Source organism: Primulina eburnea, chromosome 9 (assembly GCF_022965805.1).
Source record: "Primulina eburnea isolate SZY01 chromosome 9, ASM2296580v1, whole genome shotgun sequence".
Lineage (NCBI taxonomy): Eukaryota > Viridiplantae > Streptophyta > Magnoliopsida > Lamiales > Gesneriaceae > Primulina > Primulina eburnea.
Window position 1 is genome coordinate 21,368,744 of NC_133109.1, and position 12,855 is coordinate 21,381,598.

Consider the following 12,855-nt stretch of genomic DNA (forward strand, 5'->3'; position numbering starts at 1 on the left):
GCTACATATGTATCTTTTTGCTCCTATACCAGTCATGAGCTTAGTAGGAATGAAATACACCTTATTAGTCGTGGATGATTTTTCAAGATTTACTTTGGTTATTTTTCTCAAATCCAAAGACCAAACTACTGCACAACTGATTAACCTTTTCAAAAGACATTAAATGAAAAATCATTTTGGATTGATCGAATATGGTCTGATCGAGGGTCTGAATTCATCAATCAAAATCTTTCATTTTTTTAGAAAATACTGAGATCAAGCATGAGCTCTCAGCAGCAAAAATCTCTCAGCAAAATTGTGTAGCTGAGAGAAGAAATCGAACCCTTAAAGAAGCTGCTAGAACAATGCTTGTTGATTCTAGTATTTCTCATAGGTTTTGGGCAAAATTAGTAAACAATGCATGTTACACTCAGAACAAATCAATGATTAATAATAATAATTTGAAAAAACCGTATGAGATCTAGCTTGGACACAAAAGTGTGGTTTCTTATTTCGAAATATTCGGTTGCAAATGTTTTATTCTTGACAATGGCAAAAATCATTTAAAATCTTTTGATGCTAAATCTACAGAGGGAATATTTCTTTGGTATTCTTCAAACAGTAAAGCTTACAGAGTTTTTAACAAATTCACTTTGAATGTAGAAGATTATATTCATGTGGTATTTGATTAATCTGTGCTAACTGTTAGCCAACTGATCCAGTTTAGCTAGTTGATCGTATTACAGATATTAGTTTGGAGGATGATAATGAAGAAGAGAATCACATTAATCGAAATATCCTTCAACACCAGAACCTGAAGTGTTGGATGAATCAGTTGAACAAGAAATTGTTACGAATAATCAGTTGGTGGAGCAAAATGATAATACTCGGTTACCAACTGATACAAAACCAACTGCAACTGAAAAAAATATTCAGTTGCCCACGAAAGCAGTTGCTGAAATGGACACAACAAATGCTGAATACAGATGGAAGAAATCACATCCTCCAGATTGGTGTAGGTAATCCATCTGATCCCGTAAGAACTCATAATCAAATATTTAATTTATTTATTCATTCAGCTTTCTTTTCCCAACTGGAACCTAAGAAAACTGAAGAAGCTCTTGTTGATCCTAACTGGATAAATGTCATGCAAGAAAAGCTAAATCCGTTTACCCATAATAATGTCTGGAACTTAGTTCCAAGACCAGTTTCTAAAAATATTATAGGTACAAAGTGGGTATACAGAAACAAACTTAACGAAAATGGTTCAGTTGTGCGCGACAAAGCAAGGCTTGTAGCACAAGGATATCGGCAAGAAAAAGGAATATATTACGATGAAACTTATGCACCAGTTGCAAGACTTGAAGCAATCAGAATGTTCCTAGCTTCTGCCTCATTCAAGAACTTAGTATACCAGATGGACGTGAAGAGTGCATTTCTGAATGGTCAGTTGCAAGAAGAACTATATGTTGAACAACTACTAGGTTTTATCAATCACTCTCTTCCTGATATTGTTTATCATTTGAACAAAGTCTTATATGGTCTTAAACAAGCTCCAAGAGCTTGGTATGAAACTCTTTCAAAATTCCTAACTGATCATGATTTTACGTTTAGATTCAGTTGATAAGACTCTATTCAAATTTTCAAAGAATGATCACATTTTACTTGTGAAAATATATGTTTATGATATTGTTTTTGGGTAAACTAACCCCAAAATACATGAGGCATTTGCCAAGTTAATGCAGGAAAAATTCGAGATGAGAATCATAGGTGAACTGATATTTTTCCTCACTCTGCAAGTGAAGCAACTGGAAACTGATACTTTTATCAGTCAGACCAAATATACGAAGGAATTGCTTATGAAATTTGGCATGGAAACATGTTCAGCTACAAGTACTCCCATGAGTTTATCAATCAAACTAGACAATGATCAAGGGGGAATATCAGTTGAGACGACACTTTACAAATGTTTAATAGGTTCATTATTCTACCTAACTGCTAGTCGTCCTGATATAGTATTTATTGTTTGTATGTGTGCTAGATTTCAGGTAGATCCTAAGCAATCATATTTTTCAGCTACCAAACCCATTTTAAAATATCTTAAAGGCACACAAAATGTGGGCTTATGGTATGCTAAGGACTCTTCTTTCAATTTAGTTGGATATTCAGATGCAGATTATGCAGCATGTAAGCTAGATCGTAAAAGCACCACCAGTGGATCATATCAGTTTCTAAGAGACAGACTGATTTCATGGTTCATCATGAAGCAAACATCCATAGCAACTTCCACAACTGAAGCAGAATATCTTGCTGCTGAAGCTACTGTGCCCAACTGCTCTGGATTCATCAACAACTGAAAGACTATGGAGTCATTGCAAATGAATCACCAATCTTTTGTGATAATACAAGCACGATTGCAATAACATACAATCCAGTTTTTCACTCTACGATCAAGCATATCGATGTCAGGCATCACTTCATCAGAGATCATGCTCTGAAGAAAGCAATAAGGCTAGAATACATACCAACTGAACAACAAGCAACTGACATCTTCACCCAACCTCTACCAGAGACTAAGTTTTCTCATTTTCGCAATATTCTTTGTTTAATTGATTTATCTTAATTATATCAATGATAATGTTGTTATGTCAATTGTTGCTAATCTTTGTTCAGTTAGTCATATATCAGTTAATAACTATTCAGTTATTCATTATCAGTTAGTTAACTGTTTGTCAACTGATATCAGTTCATAATGCAGAGAAGGAAAGATCAATGAATCGAAACAACTATTTTATTGATAAAATCTCATACAGTTTACACGATTCAGTTCTCTTTCAGTGGCATCTTGCCAAAGGGACTACCAGTTAGACAATTCATGACAATTAACTCTTCTGAAGCTTTTTGACGAAGAGATCTTTTCCAGCACATTCCACTTCTTCATATGCATCACATGGATAAGACATTCATCAGTGACAAGATCGGAAGTATGGACGTGTAATGCGCGGGATTTATTTAACTGTTAAGCTGTGATTATTGATTGATGAATTGATATGATTATGAATGATCGTTTCGAGACACGAAATGAGATTGCATGTGATATCGAATGTGCGAGGAAAGTACCTCTCGCTCACATGCCCGGCGTGATGCGCGGAAATGCACGATGAAGGTAGAAGACCTCACGCATATGCACGAGATAGGGCGCACATATGCGCAAGGAGGTGTATTGACAAATATTTTGTCCAGAGAACATCACGCATATGCGCGGAAGTGGTGCGCGCATATGCACGAGTCATCCGAGAGGCCAAGTGAAATTCTAGAAGACCTCGCGCATATGCGCGGTAAGAGGGCGCGCATATGCATGAGTTGCCGAGAAGCTAAGAGTCGAGACCAGTAGGTCTCGCGCATATGCGCGAGCCGAGTGATGTCGTGCATATGCGCGAGACGTGTTTTATAAAGGATGAGCCACTTGCCCTTACATGCATGATATATATATATATATATATATATATATATATATATATATATATATATATATATATATATATATATATATATATAACAAACCATAACCTTCAGAAATGAAGAAAGGAAAGAACGAGGAGCTCCGGGAAAGTTCAATTCTTGATTTTAGGATTGTGCTTTGAAGAATCCGTCCGTCTGATTTTGAATCCGAGTATAGTACTGTATTCCTATCGAAGAGAGCTTAAACAGGACGTAAGTTTCTTATGTATTTGAGATGATTTGAAAATGTGATATTGAAGGAATTGGATATGATTCATAAATGATGTTCTTGACATGTTAAACATCGTAGAATCGAAGCTAGATCGAAAAATAGATTGATTATGGAATTGTTATGATTTTTCATATTAAAATTGAACAGATTTGAGTTATTAATTGATTACAGATTGCGTTGGTTATTGGTTACAGATTGTAATTGATATCTGTTGATATTGTATTGACGGGAATATCGAGATTGTTCCGTTAGGCAGTTGATTTTGAGTTAAAGTCAGATTTATCAGATTCGGGATGGATTTGAGCAGTATATTGATATTGTACTCTTTGATATTGTCATTGCCAGATTGAGTATTGACAGAATTTGAATTCCAGACTTGAACGTTGTCAGAACTGCAACAAAAAAAGGGTATAAGTCAATGTTGAACCCGGGAGAACGACTCGAGTGTGATATACTTGAGTTTCCCTAAACCACATACTTATTGTTATTGTGTGCATTAATTTGAATTGATATGCTTGTTCTATTGATTTATAGAAAGCAGGTATTAGACGATTGATCTTGTGACAGAGGTGCCAGATGGTGATGGAATCGTCACTGGCCCATTGCACATTGTCACAGAGGAATGACTGGCGGAAGTGCCAAAATCTTTGATGGATAGGTCAAGACACTGGATGTTTGGTTTATATCGATGTTTGATTCGAAGTGGATTTACTTCTATTACTGATATTCGATATAGAATGCCAACGTCTGGAAACCGGGATCCCTAGACTAGGAATGGGTCTAGTCTGAGATGTGGAGTCACGAGTTCATTTACAATTGTATATCGATTTATGTTTCAGATTTTGATACATTTTACTGATATCTAATTCATGATTTTATATTTACCATATGATTGCATGTTTCGTTGATTTATATGGGATGTATTTCTCACCAGAATTATCAGGCTGTTGTCGTGTTTGTATGTGTGCATGGCAACAGGTGGGATTGGATCAGGGTCGAGGAGATGAAGAGAGATCGTGATTAGAGTGGAGACTACGGACTTTGATTATAGATAAGGTTTGAACACTTGATATTTAGATGTTGAACCTTAGTTGTAAATGATTGTATATGTTACAAGACTTGTAATTTATTTTGATATGTATATCAAAATGATTTCATTATGTTCCGCACTTGACCAGTGTATTTAAAAAAAATTAGACCTAGATTAAATAATTGATCCATTTATCCCAATGACGATTAAGAAGATGATTAGCGTCCGGGTCCCCACAACAGGTGGTATCAGAGCGATAGATCCTTTAGATTGAGACAGAAGCTAGGGAGCGGGATAGATTGAGTTTTATTTCCTGCTTTTTATTGCTAGCATGTCTTATTGCTTTAATACATGTTTACCGGATTATCTGAATTGAGTGGTAACCTGTATTATTGAGAATGAATCAGAACCAATTCTTGATCAGCAGTAAGATTATCAGAGAAGGACTGAAACAGGTTTGTGGTATTGCGTTGCTAACCCTTTTGATAATCAGATATGCCTCCTCGAAGAATACCAGAACATGGTAGCACCTCGAATCCTCCAATAGATGTGACAGCAACACCGATGGAAACATTGTTAAAGAGATTTCAGTCATTCAATCCACCGACTCTAAAGGGTACTGAGACTTCAGTTGATTGCGAGAGTTGGCTAGATGACATAGAGATGCTGTTTGAGTCATTGGATTACACTGATGAGCGAAGGGTGAAACTGATTGGGCACCAGTTGTGTGAGAACCCGAGATTTTACGATCCCAAGTAAATAAGGTAAGAAATACACGAGCTTAAAACTTAGCTTAATCTAAGATCAAAATACTTTCATTCTAATTATAAACTTAATTATGAACTTAGATTTTCAGCTAGTAACTCGTGGAAGTAACTTCAAAGCTCGGGAATGAGCTCAATAGGAGGCCAAGCTACAAGTAACCGCATCCATCGAAGTATTGTCATGGGAGGAGTAAAACCCTAGCTCAAGAACTCGATCCTTCAGCGCAAATAAGCTCAACCAAGTTTGTTCTAACAAAACCAAAAAGGAGCTATAAGTTGAGCCAAGAGTTTGGACAAATTAAGTGTGCAAGAAATAACCTTTGCGTTAACCCATGAAGGAGCTGCGGAAGAAGCTAAGGGTGAGGACATATTGATGACGCAGGAAATGACTCTTTAGAAAATCAAGGTCACATTTAAGGAGTGCATGAGATTTTGAACCACATTCATGACTAATCTTGGAAGTTTGGACTACAATTATAACTATTCTTGGAGGTTAAGATTTCGGCCAAGAGGGGGGGCTAGATGGAAAGCCTTTCTTTACCTATAAATACCACTATAAGGTTGATGAAGAACACACCAAAAAGTACTCCAAAAATTCGGCCCTCACCCCTTCTCAAAACCTCTCCAAAATTCGGCCAACTCAAGCAAGGGAGAAGAAAGAAATTTCGTTCAGTCTAGTACAAAAATCCTGTGCCGAGGTTCTGCCGGAGTAAAGACAGTATTTGTGAAAAATACGTCGAGGTTCTGCAGAAATTTCGAGAGGCAAAGTACCAAAGTTGCAAATAAATTCGGTTCTACCTTCAATATACGGTAAGTGGGCTTTTGTTATGTACTTAGTTTTTATTTTTAAACCTTGATATCAATAACGTGACATACATGTTGGTGTGTCCTTATTTTCTAAAAATCAGCATGTTTTATTTTAAAATTTCGATCGATTATGTGTTCTCTTCTGTGCTTCGAATTTCTTGATTCCGCTGAGTCAGTATGAAAACTCTGAAATCTGAATATCTGAAAAGTTCTGTCTGTGAATTCTGAATTCTGTTGCACTGTTATGATTCGAATTTGAAATGGGACGAGAATTGTGATTCTGTCTGGCCCCCATTGGTGGGTATAAAACCATGTTCTGTTCTGACCCCCATTGGTGGGTATAAAACCATGTTCTGTCTGGCCCCCATTGGTGGGTATAAAACCATGTTCTGGCCTCACCCCTTAGAGAACTAACATTTTGGGGACAATTTGACCATGGAAATGAGAATAGTAACAGTGTTTTGTCTGTTCTGAAATGATCTGAATTGTTTCTGTTTTGCTCTGAATTATTCGATAAGTTCTGTCTATTATTCGATTCATTTCCGTCTTCTCAAGTTAAGAATATTAGTTTTGAAAGTATGTTAAAGGAAATTTTTAAAGAATTAAGTTCTATATGTATATTTGGAATCGATCGACCCCCACTTGCTGAGTGTTTCTCAAAACACTCACCCCCTTACAATTTCAGATAAAAATGAAGAACAAATCAATGAGGAAGAGCAGGAAGCTTTCTGGGGTTGGTGATCGATAATCAAGAGCAAGAATCAATTCATCCATTTTTTTTAAGTTTTCCGCATTTCGCAACTCTGATGTATTTTATTTCATTGTCATTGTAAGACAATACTATATTTATGAAAAATACTGGTTTGATATGATACGAGGCTTTATTGTTTTCAATATAATTGTTAAACAATGCCGGATGTCACCGATGCTTCGGACTCGGGGCGTAACATTTAAGTAGGTATCAGAGACGCCAGGTTCATAATCCCACTAGGATTTTGATAGAAAAAATTTGGCGAAGTCAAATTTTGGCAAAAGCCTAGTGCACCCCAATTTGAGTCCAATATTCATCTGTCCTTGAAATTCAACTTCAATTTGTTTCCTAAATTTCTAAGAGGCTTAAAAAATATATCCCTTCAATCGCTTCGCAATTCTTAGTATCAAAATTTCCACGACCACTGTGTTTCTACTATTTACGCCTTTCTATCCTTTATACGATTCTGATGCTTTGCTTTCGATTTTTATCCTAGGAAATGGCAGGCAGTCCACCCTGAAACAACCCTAACCCCCGTGGTGCCAACCAAAACGAAAATCCACCAACACCCAAAGTGAATCTCAGTCAAGAAGATATGATGGCAATAGCTACTATCATAGTAGTGACGTTGCAAGGATTCGTAAACCCATTGGCTAACGCTATTCAACCACATCAAGAACCACAACTACGTGGGATTAAATACCATTATGAATCCCTCAGAAGAAATCGAGTTCCAACTTTCGACGGAAACCCAGACCCAGAAGTCAGTCAGAAATAGCTCAAAAATGTCGAATCGCAACTACACCTACTTGAAGTGCCTGAAGAATTGAGAGTAGAAGTTGTAACACCGTTTCTTGAAGACAGAGCACGAAAATGGTGGGATATTGTGTCACCATCTCTAGCCGAAGTGGAAAATATCACATGGCAGATTTTTAAGAGAAAGTTTTTGAAACAATACTACCCAGCCGAGTTTCGTCTGCAGAAGCTGAATGAGTTTGAAAATTCCAGGCAGACACCGGACATGACCGTGATGGAATATACTTCAAAGTTTAATGACTTGGGAACCTACGTTCCAACAATTATGTCCGATGAAACCTTGAAGATGCATCGTTTTAAAAGAGGACTAAACAGCCGGATTAAATCGGCTTTAGCGGTGTTCAAACCAAACAACTTTGCGGATTTGATGGGCACGGCAATGAGTGCGGAAACAGATATTAAGCGCCGTGAAGATGAAAACAAGAATAAGAGACCCTTGGTCAACCAAACTTCTCAAAATGGTCCCAAATTTCAGAAACCGAATTATTCAAGTTGAACCCCAAGAGGAAATTTTAACAGTGCTGGCAACACCGAAGGAAAGTGGTGCGATACTTGTCGACAGAAACATGTCGGAGAATGTTATCGAAAGACAGGTGCTTGTTTCAGGTGCAGAAAGGTGGGTCGTTGAATTAAAGATTGTCCTGACAACAAGGACAAAGGAGCGGAACCCAACAAGAAAAATGAAAACAATACCAATGCACGGGTATATGCAATCACGCAAGAGGAAGCTGATGATACCAATGAAGTGGTGGCAGGTGCTATCTTACTCAATGAAATGCCTGCTTATGCCTTATTTGATTGTGGTGCTACACACTCATTCGTGTATAGAAGGTTTGATAAGAAGCTTAAACTCAAACATGATACTCTTAGTGAACCATTAAGAGTAACAACACCGGCAAGTAAAATAATTGAGACCAAAAAAGTGTATCGAAACTGTGAAATTTGTATCAGCAAACAAATTTTTGGAGCAGAATTGATTCAACTCAATATGGTTGAGTATGACATCATTCTTGGAATGGACTGGTTAGCTAGATACCGTGCCATTGTGGACTGCCAAAAGAAAAATGTTAGACTCCAGACTTCTCATGAAGAAGAGATTTTATACCACGGAAAATCAAAAGAAAGAAAATCTCTGTTATCTGCCTCACAAGCCTGGAAAGCCATAAAAGGAGGAGAAGAAATTTATCTAGCAGTGATCAATGAAATCAAAGAAGAGGAAATCCCAAAGTTGGAGGATATTCCAATTGTTCAATAATTTCCAGACGTTTTTCCCGAAGAACTACCGGGAGAGATACCCGATAGGGAAGTAAAATTTGAATTCCAGACTTGTTCTTGGTGCTGCACCAATCTCAAAGGCACCATACCGAATGGCTCCAGCTGAATTAAAAGAATTAAAGGAGCAACTTCAGGAATTACTGGATAAGAAGCAGGTTCGTCCTAGTGAATCCCCGTGGGGAGCACCAGTGCTCTTCGTAAATAAAAAGGACGGGAGCATGAGACTATGTATTGACTACCAGGAGTTAAACAAGATCACCATAAAGAATAAGTACCCACTCCCAAGAATAGATGATCTTTTCGATCAGTAAAAGGGAGCCAAGGTCTTCTCAAAGCATGACCTAAGGTCCGGTTATCATCAGATGAAGGTCAAAGCAGAGGATATTCCTAAAACCGCATTTAGGACAAGATATGGACATTACGAATTTACAGTAATGCCTTTCGGCCTAACAAATGCTCCTGCAGCATTCGTGGACCTGATGAATCGGGTATTCAAACCATATCTCGACAAGTTTGTGGTTGTCTTTATAGATGATATCCTTGTGTACTCACCAAGTGAGGAAGAACACAGAGAACATCTGCGTCTCACTTTGCAGACACTGCGAGAAAAGGAACTCTACGCAAAATTCAATAAATTTGAATTTTGGTTAAAAAGTGTGGCGTTCTTAGGTCATATAATTTCTGGATTAGGGGTGTCAGTAGACCCTAAGAAGGTGGAAGCAATCAAGGATTGACCACAACCAAAGACAGTGACTGAAGTAAGGAGTTTTCTGTGTTTAGCAGGCTACTATAGAAAATTTGTGGAAGGTTTTTCTTTTATAGCCATTCCATTCACCAAACTTACTCAGAAAAATTCGAAATTCATTTGGAATGAAGAATGTGAAAGATGCTTTGAAACCCTGAAGACAAAACTCGCATCCACACTAGAATTAGTTCTTCCCGAGGATGGTAAGAATTTCACTGTTTACAGTGACGCTTCAAAGGGAGGATTAGGGTGTGTGCTTATGCAAGAGGGTCAGGTAATTGCTTATGCCTCACGGCAACTAAAACCATATGAGCAGAATTACCCCACTCATGATTTGGAATTAGCCGCAGTGGTATTCGTGCTTAAAATCTGGAGGCACTACCTTTATGGAGTAAAATGCGAAGTTTTTACTGACCACCAGAGCCTCAAGTACATTTTCACTCAAAAGGAATTAAACATGAGGCAAAGAAGGTGGATGGAACTTCTCAAGGACTATGACCTGTCAATCAATTACCATCCGGGTAAAGAAAATAAGGTGGCAGAAGCGTTGAGCCGAAGGAACCCTGGGAAGATGAACTTAAACTCTCTATCAGTGAAACCAAATCTCCAAGAGACCATCAAATTGAAGCAGAATTAAGACACCTCCATCCTAAAAATTAAAGAACAAATCCAAGAAGGAAAAGCTCCATAATTTCAAATTGATGAAAATGGAATACTCTTGATGAAAGGACGATTGTATGTGCCAAACGTTGATGGAATTCGAGAAGAAGTAATGGCTGAGGCACATAAATCGATATTTTCAGTCCATCCTGGAAGTACCAAGATGTACCGGGATTTGAAAAATAATTACTGGTGGAACGGTATGAAGAAAGATGTAGCTGTCTTTGTTGCTAAGTGTTTAGTCTGTCAACAAGTCAAAGCAGAACATCAAAGGCCTGGAGGACTTTTACAGCCGTTGGAGATACCGGAGTGCAAGTGGGATAACATCTCCATGGATTTCGTAGTAGGACTACCACGATCAAGACAGGGTCACGATGGGATCTGGGTGATCATTGACAGATTGACCAAGTCCGCCCATTTCTTGCCAGTACGAATGAATTATAATTTGGATAAATTAGCCACTTTGTATGTGGACAACATAGTGAGGCTACATGGAGTTCCAGCGAGTATACTGTCTGGCCGAGATCCAAGATTTGTGTCAAAATTTTGTAAAAGTTTCCAAAAGGCGATGGAACCAAGGTAACTCTCAGCACGGCTTATCATCCTCAGACTGATGGCCAAACTGAAAGGACTATTCAAACCCTCAAAGATATGCTGAGGGCATGAGCACTGGACTTTTCTGGAAATTGGAGTAAACAACTACCGTTAATAGAGTTCGCCTATAACAACAGCTACCATAGTAGTATCGAGATGGCTCCATATGAGGCTTTGTATGGTCGGAAGTGTAGGTCGCCTCTATATTGGGACGAAGTCGGAGAAAAAGCTGTTACCGGACCAGAACTTATTCAGTTAACCGTAGACAAAGTAGTCATAATCAAGGAAGGACTCAAGGCAGCCCAGGATAGACAGAAGAGCTGGGCCGATCTAAAAAGAAGACCGTTAGAATTAGAGATTGGTGAGAAAGCTTACGTCAAGGTCTCCCCTATGAAAGGAGTAGTTCGATTCAGTAAATCCGGAAAGTTGAATCCGAGATACGTGGGACCGTTCGAGATGCTGGAAAGGGTAGGAACCTTAGCCTACCGATTAGCGTTACCACCAGACATGGCCAGAATACATAACGTTTTCCACATCTCACAACTGAGGAATTATGTCCCAGACCCGAGTCATGTACTCAAAGTTGCACCACTGGTGATTGAAGGAAACCTCAACGAAGAACTCAAATACGAAGAAGTCCCTATCCGAATAGTGGAAACAAAAGACCAAGTATTGAGGCACAGGACAATACCTTATGTCAAGGTACAGTGGTAAAATCATACTGAAAGAGAGGCGACTTGGGAACTCGAGGAGAAGATGCGGTCACAATACCCTCACCTATTTGAATGATCAAGCTACTGCAAGTTCCGGGGACGAAACTTTTAATAAGGAGGGAGGGATGTGAGAACCCGAGATTTTACGATCCCAAGTAAATAAGGTAAGAAATACACGAGCTTAAAACTTAGCTTAATCTAAGATCAAAATACTTTCATTCTAATTATAAACTTAATTATGAACTTAGATTTTCAGCTAGTAACTCGTGGAAGTAACTTCAAAGCTCGGGAATGAGCTCAACAGGAGGCCAAGCTACAAGTAACCGCATCCATCGAAGTATTGTCACGGGAGGAGTAAAACCCTAGCTCAAGAACTCGATCCTTCAGCTCAAAGAAGCTCAACCAAGTTTGTCCTAACAAAACTAAAAAGGGAGCTATAAGTTGAGCCAAGAGTTTGGACAAATTAAGTGTGCAAGAAATAACCTTTGCGTTAACCCATGAAGGAGCTGCGGGAGAAGCTAAGGGTCAGGACATATTGATGATGCAGGAAATGACTCTTTAGAAAATCAAGGTCACATTTGAGGAGTGCATGAGATTTTGAACCACATTCATGACTAATCTTGGAAGTTTGGACTACAATTATGGCTATTCTTGGAGGTTAAGATTTCGGCCAAGAGGGGGGCTAGATGGAAAGCCTTTCTTTACCTATAAATACCACTACAAGGTTGATGAAGAACACACCAAAAAATAATCCAAAAATTCGGCCCTCACCCCTTCTCAAAACCTCACCAAAATTTGGCCAAGTCAAGCAAGGGAGAAGAAAGAAAGTTCGTGCAGTCCAGTACAAAAATCCTGTGCCGAGGTGCTGCCGGAGTTAAGACAGTATTTGTGGAATATACGTCGAAGTTCTGCAGAAATTTCGAGAGGCAAAGTACCAAAGTTGCAAATAAATTCGGTTCTACCTTAAATATACGGTAAGTGGGCTTTT

General features: G+C 38.4%; 1 protein-coding gene across 1 annotated transcript; it reads left to right on the plus strand.

Moving 5' to 3' along the window:
- The first annotated feature begins 11,310 nt into the window (after positions 1-11,310).
- LOC140840799 (uncharacterized) lies at positions 11,311-11,868 on the plus strand. The gene has a single exon (XM_073207963.1). It carries the CDS (start codon positions 11,311-11,313, stop codon positions 11,866-11,868), a length of 558 nt encoding a protein of 185 aa, XP_073064064.1.
- The last annotated feature ends 987 nt before the right edge of the window (positions 11,869-12,855 follow it).

What these genes read in the sequence shown, in the direction of transcription:
- LOC140840799 (XM_073207963.1), top strand. Translation starts at nt 11,311, where the DNA reads ATGGCTCCATATGAGGCTTTGTATGGTCGGAAGTGTAGGTCGCCTCTA.